Here is a 12,007-nt window from a genome sequence, read left to right on the forward strand (position 1 = left end):
GTTAATGTTCACTGATATAGATTATTTCACATTTTCTGTTTACCTAGGACTTTGCAATACAGCTGAAATGATTTGCTGCCATGTTCCATATTGAATAGAAGTTTCATATTCAATCTATAGATCTTTTATACATTAAAAGCAATAGTTAATATATATACAATGCTTTTAAGGACTGAAAAGTGCTTAACTATATTATATTATCTCATTTGATTCTCACAACAATATTAGTAGGTACTATTATCCCCATTTTATAGATGAGGAAATTGAGGCTGAGTCAGTTAAGTGGCTCACACAGGATTACAGCTACTAAGCATCTGAAACAGGATTTGAATTCAAATCTTCCTGATACTTAAATCCAGTGTTCATTCCACCTTACCTCTCAAATTCCTCTTTAGCAAGTTATTGTTAGGTGAATGCTTTTCCTAAGCCATATTTTGTTTAAATCCCTAGGGCCATCTTTCCCGAGTCTCTTGCAGAAGAAAATAGATATAGGTCATTTAACATTCAACTCCTTTAAGGTTTCATTTGAATTTTCAGAATTATTGGTGATGGTTTATATTTCAAATGGGAAATTGCTTAAAATCTTTCTTCTACTGTAGCATTTGGATAGTCATATTATTCAATAGATGATACTACCATTTTTAATGCTCATCAATTTATATGATATGAAATAACTCTTTGTTAATATGGAACTCACCATTCCAGCTACATTCTGTCACAGAATTGGGGATCAACAAACTTCTCCTAAGATTTTGAGGTCTGAGAAAAAATAGTCAGAAATTCTTAAGAGAGGTTTGTGACTCCGGATCGTGATTTTTCCATGAGTGATTCTGAATGACTTAAGCAGCAGGACTAGAGGTACTTGCACCCATTTCATGCAAACCTAATGAATGAAACTGTTTTTATAAAAGATGAATGAGAAATTAAACATTTTCTTTAGAGGGAGAGATTTACAGTATGACTTCTGTAAATATGTAGTTCTCCTAGCATAATTGTGGCATACACAGCTTTTCAGGAACAAAGAAAAATAGTCCAGAACCACAGAGCAGAAACATTTTCTCTTGCCTCTACTGCAAATGTCTTTGTAGCCAAATTGTGAACATTGATGAACTTGACCAACAATGGACCAACATGGGTCATATCATCTTTTCCCTAATACTGAGACAAGTATAGCTGGCTATATGCTATCTTTGTATTCCTGACAAGTTCTGGCTAAGTAAATTAAATACTATCAATCAAATCATGCTTTTAAAAACTAAGTGTTTAAGAAAATCTTTTAGAACATCTTTTTATAAAGTGCATAATTGTTATACACTATAAGTTCAGGTTTTTGTAGGTGTATGAGTTTTCTTAAAGCAGATGCTAGTCTGCATAACTAAATTGTTGTTTCAGTGTTCTGATTTACCCTCCTCTGTTTGCCCTTTGTGCTTAGCCTGTCTAGACTTCTCTTGGAAAACAGAGTGCATATAAGGACAAGACTTCTTCTGGTTCTGTACACCCAGCAGTCATCTTATTTTTCTCCCATAATCCCATTTGGCTTGGGCATCAAAAAGAATACATGAAATTCTACTGTCTGAAACTAGGGACTAGGGTTAACCCAACCCAATATAGAAGTATGTATAGCTGGTTAGTGCTTTATTTACTGAAGATTTAGGGAAGTTTGCAGTATAAGAAATGAAGGATTTTATAGATGTCACATGAGTGACCTGGAGAGTATTATCAAGGTTGATTTATTCTTTTGTAGGACCACATGAATGTTCAGACTATGTCTAAAAAGATGTTAAGAAATGGCTTGTCTTATGCCTTTTTTTTTTACCTTAACCTGAAATTGAAATATTTTCTCCCGTTGAATCTCTACAAAGCTACTGCTACTTTACAAGAAGGAACAAATCAGTTCAAAGACATGGCCTTCTTATTAGAAAAACTAGAGAACTCTAGAAAGGAAAGCATTATTGAAACTGTCTCAAAATGTATGGGGCAAGATTGGAATTCAGGTCTTGCTGAGCACAAGTCCAGCAATCTAAATACTACATCACCTAGCTGCCATGGAGTCAAGAAGATCTGATCTTGAATCCTGCTTTTCAGACATACTACCTGAATGACCAGGGTCAAATGACTAAAACTCTCAGAGTCCTAAACTAAAATTCTGAGACAACTGATAAACAAGTTGCTGATGGAAGTTGATAAGAGAATATTCCTCACTGGGAGTTTTAAACCTGGAAGAAATCACAGGTCTAGATTAAAAAACAAACAACTAAACTAACATGTAAATGAACAAAAATTATATACTGGAATTTTTTCAACATGGTAATTATTTTTAGGAAGGGAAACAAAAACTATTAATATTCATAATCAATCCTTTTGCTCTTCCTCCTTCAAAGCCATCTACCTGACTTCCAGTAGCTTGACCAACTCAAAAGCCACATCAGTTCATTTCATGGTTCTATAAGACTAGCCTTGCCCAAGATTATTCTAGCTTTGATACTCCTGAGGAAGAGGAATGAACAGTAAACCAATTTGGACACACTAAAAAAATTTTTTAAAGTAGCTAACCAATTTAAGTGAACATAGAATATATTCGTTGCTATACAGGTTTAATCAGAGAAGATATGGGTCTCACCCTGTAAGAGATGACATTTTGGAAACATTATACTATGAAGTTTTTTAGTTTTTTTCACCTTCCTCAGTAGCATGGAGATATTAAGACAAGTTTAAAGTCACTTATGGAGTCTGATGAACAGAAATGTTATGTACTCTTCATCACTCATACATAATGCTTTGGAACACAGTCCTCCCTCCTCCTGACCACTTCAGTCAGGCACCAGCTGGAATGTAGATCCTTTTTTTGGACAGTTATGTTGAGGCTTTGCTCTGAGACACAAAAGGAAGGGTTGAAGGCTACCCTAGGACACCCCGGAACACCCTAAGCAACACAAAGCCCTGTTACACAGGGCCAAAAGAGAAGATTTATGTGTCCCCAGAAGATATCTTTTATTTTTGGAAGTTATTGCTGACAAGAGCTGGCTGTGAAAAGCAAGAGTCATGTGTGCTTTCCTTTAAAGGCAACAGGCTGTAGGGTGTTTTCCTGAGACTTTTGGATTCAAATTTGAAAACAAAAGTGTTCTTCACTTCATCTATGCTCCAAAGAATACCACTGAATGTTAAATTACAACCTAATGCTATGGATGAACTCATCCATTCTGTAGGAATGTATTCACTATCTGAGCTATATCTAGCTCATATAAATTCAGAAATTTCTCTTTAGCTAAAAGATCTTCATTCCTTTCTGTTGTTTTTTTTTAGTATGTATAGGCAGAGACTTAGTTATTTCATCAGTAAAATGGGATAAACAGATACTGAGTAATGAGGTCTAGTATTTAGAACTCCTTTAGTGAAAATAATAAGTGCTATCTGAATAGTGCTTTAAAGTTTTCAAATGTGCATTATATCATTGGAGTATCACAGTAGCCCTTTGAAGTAGGCATTACACTTGTTGTTGTTATACCCATTTTACAGAAGAAGAAAATTAGGCAGAAGGGTAATTAAGCTAATTAAAAGTTAGAAGTGGGAGTCAACTCTACAACCTTATGTTCCACTATATTCCTTTGTTTCCCAAAACCACTAAGGACTAAAGATGATTCCTCTAATTTTGTGGTGAGCAACTGATTATGAATCCATTAACAACAGAATAGAAATCATCTTTCACAAGCAAAGTTAGTGTGATGGCCTGCAGCGGAAGTGTCAAGTACATGGGCCACATGTAGTCCCAAATTAGCTTGAACCAGATGAAGAAAATGAGGTAAACAGGGTTAAGTGACTTGCCCAGAGTCACACTGCTAATAAGTATCTGAGGCCATATTTGAACCCAAGAAGATGAGTCTTCCTGACTCTAGGTCTGGCACTCTAGCCCTGTGTCACCTAGCTTCCGATTATGTATGGTTTAGGTTGGCCTCTGTTTTTATTTGAGTTGATACTACTGATCTAAAACACCACAAATGCTACATTACAGTTTGGAGCCTGGATAAATTCATTCCTCTTGTATGAATCAGTTTATTATCCATGTATTTTAAGGACTCTTAGAAATAAGGTTGGCCCTGGGATCCTGATAATAAAGTTCCATATTGGGTTAAAATGAGCCAATTTTAATTAAGTTTTTTAAAAATTGGTATACATAGCAAGGATTTGAAGAGGAAATAGTAGCACTTAGTACCTGTAGATGAGACTTCCCTTATCTTCCCATGAAACCCAAGGCTGAAGGGCCCCTATCCATGTGAGTGGGATCTTTTATTCCCCTTGGATGATCTCAAGTGGTATGAACACAGCCTGAGGCCACCAGGAAGACTAGTCAAGAATCACTTCACCCCTGGATTAATCGATTCTGGTTTTGTTGCTTTTACCTAGCCCACATGGGCCAGGGAGAACCCTAGGAGTTACTAAAGTCCTTCAAAGGTACTTGAGACTCAAAGGATTCCAGATGTTGTTTGGTCTATCCCAGGGCAAGGGCAAAACCTAAGTTTTTAAGTCCATATCCTATGTGAAGACAGTCCCAACTGAAAGGACTGTCTTCACATAGGATATGGACTTAATAAATGTCATTATTTCATCTCATCATTCCTCTTATCCTGTCATATCCTAATACATTCCTATTGTATGTACTGTGGCATGTTAAAGCCTGAGCATGCACTATGCATTTCCCTCCAGAAAACGTGGGGGCAGCCGATAAAGGGTTCATTTAATTTAAGAATCAGCTTTACCCCACATTATCCTTTGATTTGGAGATACAAACAACACTCTAGACATTCCTATAAATAACATTCTTGAGGTTTCCCACAGTCCAAACCTTTTCTCCGGTGAGATTCCATCCTGAAAACGCTTAACTAGTGAGCGCTGAGGTCTGCTCAGGTCTAGATTTAAACCTGTGATTTAAATAGGTGAAAGGCCCTGTATCCCATTACTAATCCCTGGGCCATCCAATCTCCCTAGTACCACAGCAATACTAGTTATAATGGCAACACGCGATGCCACAGGTTTATGTTCATCATCTAATTGTGCCACCTGAAAACACTGGTGCTTGTCAGTCAGTCCCTATTTTCCTAGTGTCTCCTGTGTGAATAGCTGTTTGCTGGGTACTTTCAAGAAGAGAGAAGTGGGATAAGTAGTATCCATGAAAGGCTACATGGGCCTTGTCTTCAAGGAACGAATCATCTTGGGGTGAGAGTTATAAAACATGTACATAGTAACATCTCATGAAATAAGTGCAAATCCCAATGCAGTGAAACAGTATCAGACAAAAAGGTAGAGGGGGCTCAGTAAATGAATAATCAGGGAAGGGCAGGGAAAATCAGGGAGGATTTCAAAGGGGAGCTAAGTTTTATTTTCTCCTAAAATAATTTATATAGCTAACTTTATTTTTGTTACCATTTTTCCAAATATATTTGATGCCCCCTTTTCTACCCTGAGAAATACCCTCGCTAACAAAGCATAAAACGAGAGTGGAGTTGGGTGGGTTGAAGGAATTAGTTTAGTAAAGATTAGCTAACACATTAGCCAAATCTGGCAGTAAATGCAATATGCCCATAATCCCCTACCTCTGCAAAGAAGGGAGGGAAATAGATTTTCTCGACTATTCTCTCAGGTCAAGCTTGGTCATCATATAACATTCAATTGGAGGTGTGTTGCTGCTCTTTCTATTTATAGAGTTGTAGTAATCGTTTTGTTTTCTGAATCTGTTTACTGCACTCTATGTCAGTTAATATAAGTCCTTCCTTGCTTCTTTATTGTCTTTATCATTATAATTTCTTATTGTACAGTAATATTCCATTGCATTCATGGGCCTCCAGTGGGAGATGTTTTATTAAGAAGTGATTAGAAGTGAATGATGGTCATTCATATGCGGAGGGCATTATGGGTAAGAAGAAGTAATGTAGAAAAGGAAGGAAATATGAATGAGAAAGCTTTGAAGATGAGATGGCAAACCCATTTTGTTAGATGAAAAGTCCAAGTTGGATTGAAATGATATATCCCAAAATTAAATCAGAATTTATGTTTGAGTATACATATTCTAGTGCCTATAATAGTGCCAAGTATGATTTTTTGTTGTTCTTAATTTTCAATTGTATCAGATTTTTTTTTTACTCCACTGGGGGTATTTTGGGACACAGATACTGGAGTGTTTTATCATTTCCTTCTCCAGCTCATTTTATAGATGAGGAAACTGAGGCAAGAAGAGTAAAGCAATTTATCCAGGGTCATGCAGGTAGTAAATGTCTGAGTCTGGCATGAACTTAGAACTTCCTGATCCCAGGCCCCATGCTCGATTGACTGCCCCATCTACCTGTCCATTATCAATTAATAAGTCTTTCAGGTACCCATTATCATATTTAAAAAAAACTTTATTAATGACCATTTACTGGTCTACTCTGACCTAAACTTTCCCAAATAACAAAGAAAAATAGTTTAAAATGAATGACAAAACGTTCATGTCTGAAAGTGCATGAAATATTTTCATACTTCTAGTTCTCCTTGTCTTTAAGGAAGGTGAAGAATAGATATCATCTGTTCTCTAGGACCAGGATTGTTCATGATCATTACAATGAATCTGAACCTTTTAGTGTGTCTTTTTTTAAATGACATATTTTGCAGTCCTGTAAGCTCCTGGTAAATGGGGATTGCTTCATTCTTTGTAGTTTTATCCTCAGCATCTACTACCTAGTAGGTGCTGTTGAGAAAGTTTTTATTAATTTCTTCCTTTTTTATATTTAAGAGGAAAAGGAGTAATGAGTATTTTCAGTAGGAGACCCCCTTCTGTGCAGGTCAGCAAGTTAGAGACCCCCTGCTGTGCTGCTTGTCAGTTAGTGACAGTTAGAAGGGTGTGGCCAATGGGGAGTTAGTCAGTTAGAGGCAGTTGCAAAGGGGCTTTTTGTCTCTGGGGCTCCTGGGAAAAGGTTGTCTGTAACTTGCTCTCTCTAGTTGGAGACAGAGAAACAGAATTAAGGCCTCAATAGCCTTATTTATTATTAATAACTTGGGTAGACAGGTAGATAGATAGTGTTTATATCATCAGATAGAGAGAATAGGAGAGTAGTCCAGGCTTTAGCCTAGCGGAAGATACGGCCCTCTGAGGGAGATAGATGTAGGGTTTTCTAGAGAAATTTAGTTAGGATTGGGATCTGGGGTATAGTTATAATCTATTATAAGATTACTTTCACTTTCCTCCTTCCTATTTCCTAATAATAAACTAAGTGTTTTGTGTTTAATAAACTGTGCACTGGCTTTTGATCAAACTCCTGCCCCCCAAAATTTAACCCCTCACAGTGCTTAGTAAATCATTTTTTGATTGATTGATATATATTGTTTTTCTAATTCTATCCATTTTTTACATCAGTTCCTACAATTTCTCTGGATTCCTCATATGTGTCTTTTCTAACACAATAATATTCCTGTACATTCCTGTATCACAATTTGTTTAGTCGTTTTCCAGTGTTTGCCTACTTTGTGATTTTTTGGTGCTACAAAAAAACATTTTTAGGGAACCTTCCAGGGGGCAGCTGGGTGGTTCAGTGGATTGAGAGCCAAGCCCAGAGACAGGAGGTCCTGGGTTCAAATCTGACCTCAGACACTTCCTATCTGTGTGACCCTGGGCAAGTCACTTGACCCCCATTGCCTAGCCCTTACCACTCTTCTGCCTTGGAACCAATACCTAGTATACCTAGAATCAATACTAGGTATTTATTCCATTCTAAGATGGAAGGCAAGGATTAAAAAAAAAAGGAATCTTCCTTATTTTATATATGTAATAAATTAGCATTTATAAAATGCTTTAAGGTTTATAACCTCTTTATGATTTTAATAATTATAATAATCCTGTGCTATAGGTGCTATTATTTTAAAGATGGGGAAACTAAGGCTGAGGTTAAGTGACTTGACCAATTAGTTTCTGAAACAGGATTTGAACTCATGTCTTCCAGACCCAAAGTCTAGTCAATATCCACTGAACCATCAGTTGCCCTTTACATGTATATGAGTATATTTCATATTATTCAGAGAAGGAATAGAAATCAAGACATTTTACAGTATGTCTAGGATAGAGCAGACACTTAATAAATATTAAATGAATGAATGAATGGATATTTTATTTTACAAATTCCAGTTTTGATTGGTGATTTGACATGCTGAAATTTTTGTATATTAAGAATAGTTGGATTGTTTAAAAGCTAGTTACACCATGTCTTTCATTTGTGCTATCATATTAATTATAAATGATTCCCTAGGTCAAGTACTGATTTTTGCAAAATTTCTTCTTTTAACATTATGCCAAGACATGGAGGAAAATGAAGACTTTGATGAAGATCATCTCACAGCTTATGAAATTCAGCTTAGCATTCAAGAATCCATTGAAACCAACAAAAAACAACTTCATCCTGAAAGGTAAAAGTTAAAGGAATTAAGATTTTAAAATATACCAAAGATATACATATATATATATACATATTTATGTATATTTCTGAAAATGTAAAATATTCTCATAAGGTATGTTTAAGAAAATACCATTCATTTTTAAACTAAATTGAAGAATCTTCCCTTATTCCTCACCCAAGAAAACATTTTTACTACAATTTTTTTTTATTAATTTTTTTTATTTAGAATATTTTTTCCATGGTTACATGATACATGATTCCCACTCCCCTGCTCTTTCCTCCTCCTTCCTGAAGTTGACAAGCAGTTCCACTGGGTTATACATGTATGATTTTTACTACAGCTTTTATGTTCATTTATGATATGTTCACTTATGACCCTATGGAGATTGTAGGTAGTAGGAGTGTATTTTTAAAATTAAATTTAGTATTTTTCAGCTAAACAAAAATAAATTTTCTCTTCCACATACTTCTATCTATGTTGGAAACAAGAAAAAGAAAAGTGAAAGCAAAATCCTTGTAATAAATAGTCAAGCAAAATAAATTACTGTTTGCCCAGATTGAAAAAATATAACGCACCAGATATTTTAAATGTCCTAATATCCTATTCTTTAAATATTTTTAAGCCCATTAAATCCACAAATCTTTCTATAAACCTTTTTTTCTAGATGAATTTTTTCTAGATGAATTGCCTAAATTTACAATTGTTCTTTCTAAAATCACATGAACTTAAATAGGCATGAAATCAAGTGGGAAATTATATACTCATATTACTTGGGTGACCAATTCTTAGATAGCATTGAAGATGGATGGTAGATGATATCTCATGCTCATTCTGCTACTGATTAATGTATCCCTGCACAATCCATGTACTTGTCAACTTCTTGGTATGGTTTCCCCATCTATAAAATTGTGAGACTCACAGTGTAATGTATTGGTTAAATGAATAAATTAACTCTTAGCCTTTCTCAAAATATAAAATACCATATAAAATACCATGTAACCATAACATTTATAAGTGCTGTTAAATAATCAAATTAAATAAAAATATCTACATTGAAACTTGATAGCAGAAGTTGTCATATTTAAAAGAGTATAAACATTTTCACACTTGCTCATTACAAAATATCCAAAATATTTTAACATTTAGAATCTTCTAATTCAAAAAATTTTAATTCAGAAGAGGCTCTATTTTGTACACTTGAGACAGAAATAGTCCCTAATAATTATGTCATGACTAAAGGTTTTCTAAGTACTTCATTCATTATCTTATTTTGAAAGATTGGTGCTATAGGTTTTAGTATCTCCATTTGACAATTGAGGAAACTGAAGTGCAGGCAGAATACATGACATAGCTAATGAGTATAAGAGGTGGGATTCAAACCCAAGTCTCTTCTGGCTCAAGTTCAATATGGTTTTCCCTATATCATAAAGGCTTTCCTGTAAGGATATCTGACATTCACATAGGCTTTTCAAAGTACATCCATTATTTCATTGGTTAAATTGTAAAATGATTGCATTGAACAACCTAGGCATATCTGAAAATATATATTTTCCCCTTTCTGCTTTGTTCCTGTACAATAAAGACATTCATGACCCTTGTTCCTAAAAGATGTTTTTTTCCTCAATAGAGTTAATGAAACTTTTATAAAATGTATTATTTCAGTTTAAAGATACGAAACAGAAAGGGCCAAGAGAGCAAAGATTATGACATTTTGACCAAAGTTTTAGTTAGACTAGGAATATCTTCAGCAAATGCTATTTTTGTTTTTTGTATCAGTTAGTTAAAAATACTTTGCAGAGTGAGCTTTCTGTTCCCATTTGAGCAAGATCTGCCTAGATCAAAGTTAAATGTATAATTGGCAATTATATAGATTTTTACAATAAAAATCAATATTTTAAACTACATCACAATCTATAGTGACCAATAAATCAAGATAACTACCTACATTTTCCTTTGTCAGTTAAGTTTTGAGCAAGACATCCAAGGGCAGGTAGTTAGCATGATCAATGGAATTGATTGACTTTCCTATAATAATTTTCAATTCTCTATTTTATTTTGTATTACTTAGAACTGGTTTCAAAGATAAAGTATACCATCTGTGCCATGTTATTGCCACTAATAGTCCAGTATCATAATAAATCTACTCTAAAATCTATTTTCTACAGATCTGAAGAACAAAAGTACTTTTGCCTCATATTTATGCATTTCCTGTAGGGTCTGAATAAAAGTACGTAGGTGGAAATCACTGGAAAATTAAATCATTAAGTGCCTTGAAGTATAATAACAACTTATCTTTTCCCAGTAGGTTTGTACCCCTAAGTGCTGAGAACAGAAAACTGGTAGAGGCCATCAAAAAAGGTATATACATTATTCATAGAGTGCTAGAAAGAAAAACTCATTATACCAAGAACTGAAATTTATAATCAGTACATATATTTAATTTAGGCCAAATACTTGAGCTCCAGGACTATGTGAAATATAAATATGCTTTGGATGAAGCTGATGACAATGGATGGTTCCCACTTCATGTGGCTGTAGTTCAACCTATTCAACAAATACTTGAGATTGTTCTGGATGGTAAGTGAACCAAATATCTCCAGCTAACCTAAAACAAGACTGAAAAAAGTTATAGCTGTTATCCTTGATTAAAAATAAGCCATAGGGGCAGGTAGGTGGCTCAGGGGATAGAAAAATAGGCTATAGATGGGAGGTCCTGGGTTCAAATCTGGCCTCTAGACATTTCCTAGCTGTGTGACTCTCAGCAAATCACTTACCCCCAACTGCCTAAATCTTGTCACTCCTCTGCCTTGGAACCAATACTAAGTGCTGATGCTAAGACAGAAGGTAAGGGTTTTAAAAAATAAAAATAATAAACTACAAAGAAAAACAGAATGTTGGCATCTAGGATTTGAGAAAAGCAATTCATGGAGGAGCAATTCAAGTCAGAATTTAACCTAAGGACATAAGAATTGCCATCTGGAACATGGTATGTCTATCCATTTTGGCATTCTGTCTCTGATAGTAGCACTTATGAGAGACTTAGTTGTTTATTGAAGGGATAAAAATGTATCCCAAACCTCAATAGACCATTATGCATATATAGTAGTCTGTTCTCCAATGGATCAATGATCTCTTCAATGTAGGTATTCCCTGCAATGATGTAGATCACAACACATCCATGTCTACTCATCCTGTTCACTTGTTGTTCGTGTTCTTCTCAATTAAACATCAAGGGTCCACCAATAAAATGAGATCTTTTTTGAGTTCTTTTGACTATGAAGATACTTGTGAAAGACATGGGTAGTTTTTCAGTTATTTTTAACTCTTGCAATGTAAGAGGTCCATCTTCTTATTTCAATTAGGCATTTCTTCAGTGAATTATTTGCATTGTTTATTCTGCCTAATGCCCATGGAAGCATAAAAAACGTTTGGCAGTTCTACTATGCTTAAAAAGACTTCAGTGAGAGTCTGTGCCTACTTTTTAGGGACCAACCTACTTAAGTACAAGGAGGCTTATCATCAGTAGATTGACTGTTTGGAAATTAATTCTTTGGCCATACCAATCCATTAAGGACATTATCCATAAAAT

The 12,007-nt window shown here is 34.9% G+C and overlaps 1 protein-coding gene across 8 annotated transcripts in view; it reads left to right on the top strand.

The window, feature by feature from the left end:
• Positions 1–12,007, top strand: part of ASB15 (ankyrin repeat and SOCS box containing 15) — a 77,527-nt gene that overhangs the window by 34,733 nt on the left and 30,787 nt on the right. For 5 of the 8 annotated variants that reach the window (XM_007504234.3, XM_007504231.3, XM_056799649.1 and 2 more), the window contains exons 2-4: positions 8,319–8,427; positions 10,721–10,776; positions 10,864–10,995. In XM_007504234.3, the coding sequence (XP_007504296.2) occupies positions 8,321–8,427; positions 10,721–10,776; positions 10,864–10,995 (295 nt within the window). In that variant the 5' untranslated portion in view covers positions 8,319–8,320. The remainder of the gene's footprint in view (positions 1–8,318; positions 8,428–10,720; positions 10,777–10,863; positions 10,996–12,007) is intronic. The other 3 variants (XM_056799648.1, XM_001365528.4, XM_056799647.1) reach the window with 1 other exon arrangement.

The sequence above is a fragment of the Monodelphis domestica genome, chromosome 5 (assembly GCF_027887165.1).
Source record: "Monodelphis domestica isolate mMonDom1 chromosome 5, mMonDom1.pri, whole genome shotgun sequence".
NCBI classification, from domain to species: Eukaryota; Metazoa; Chordata; class Mammalia; order Didelphimorphia; family Didelphidae; genus Monodelphis; species Monodelphis domestica.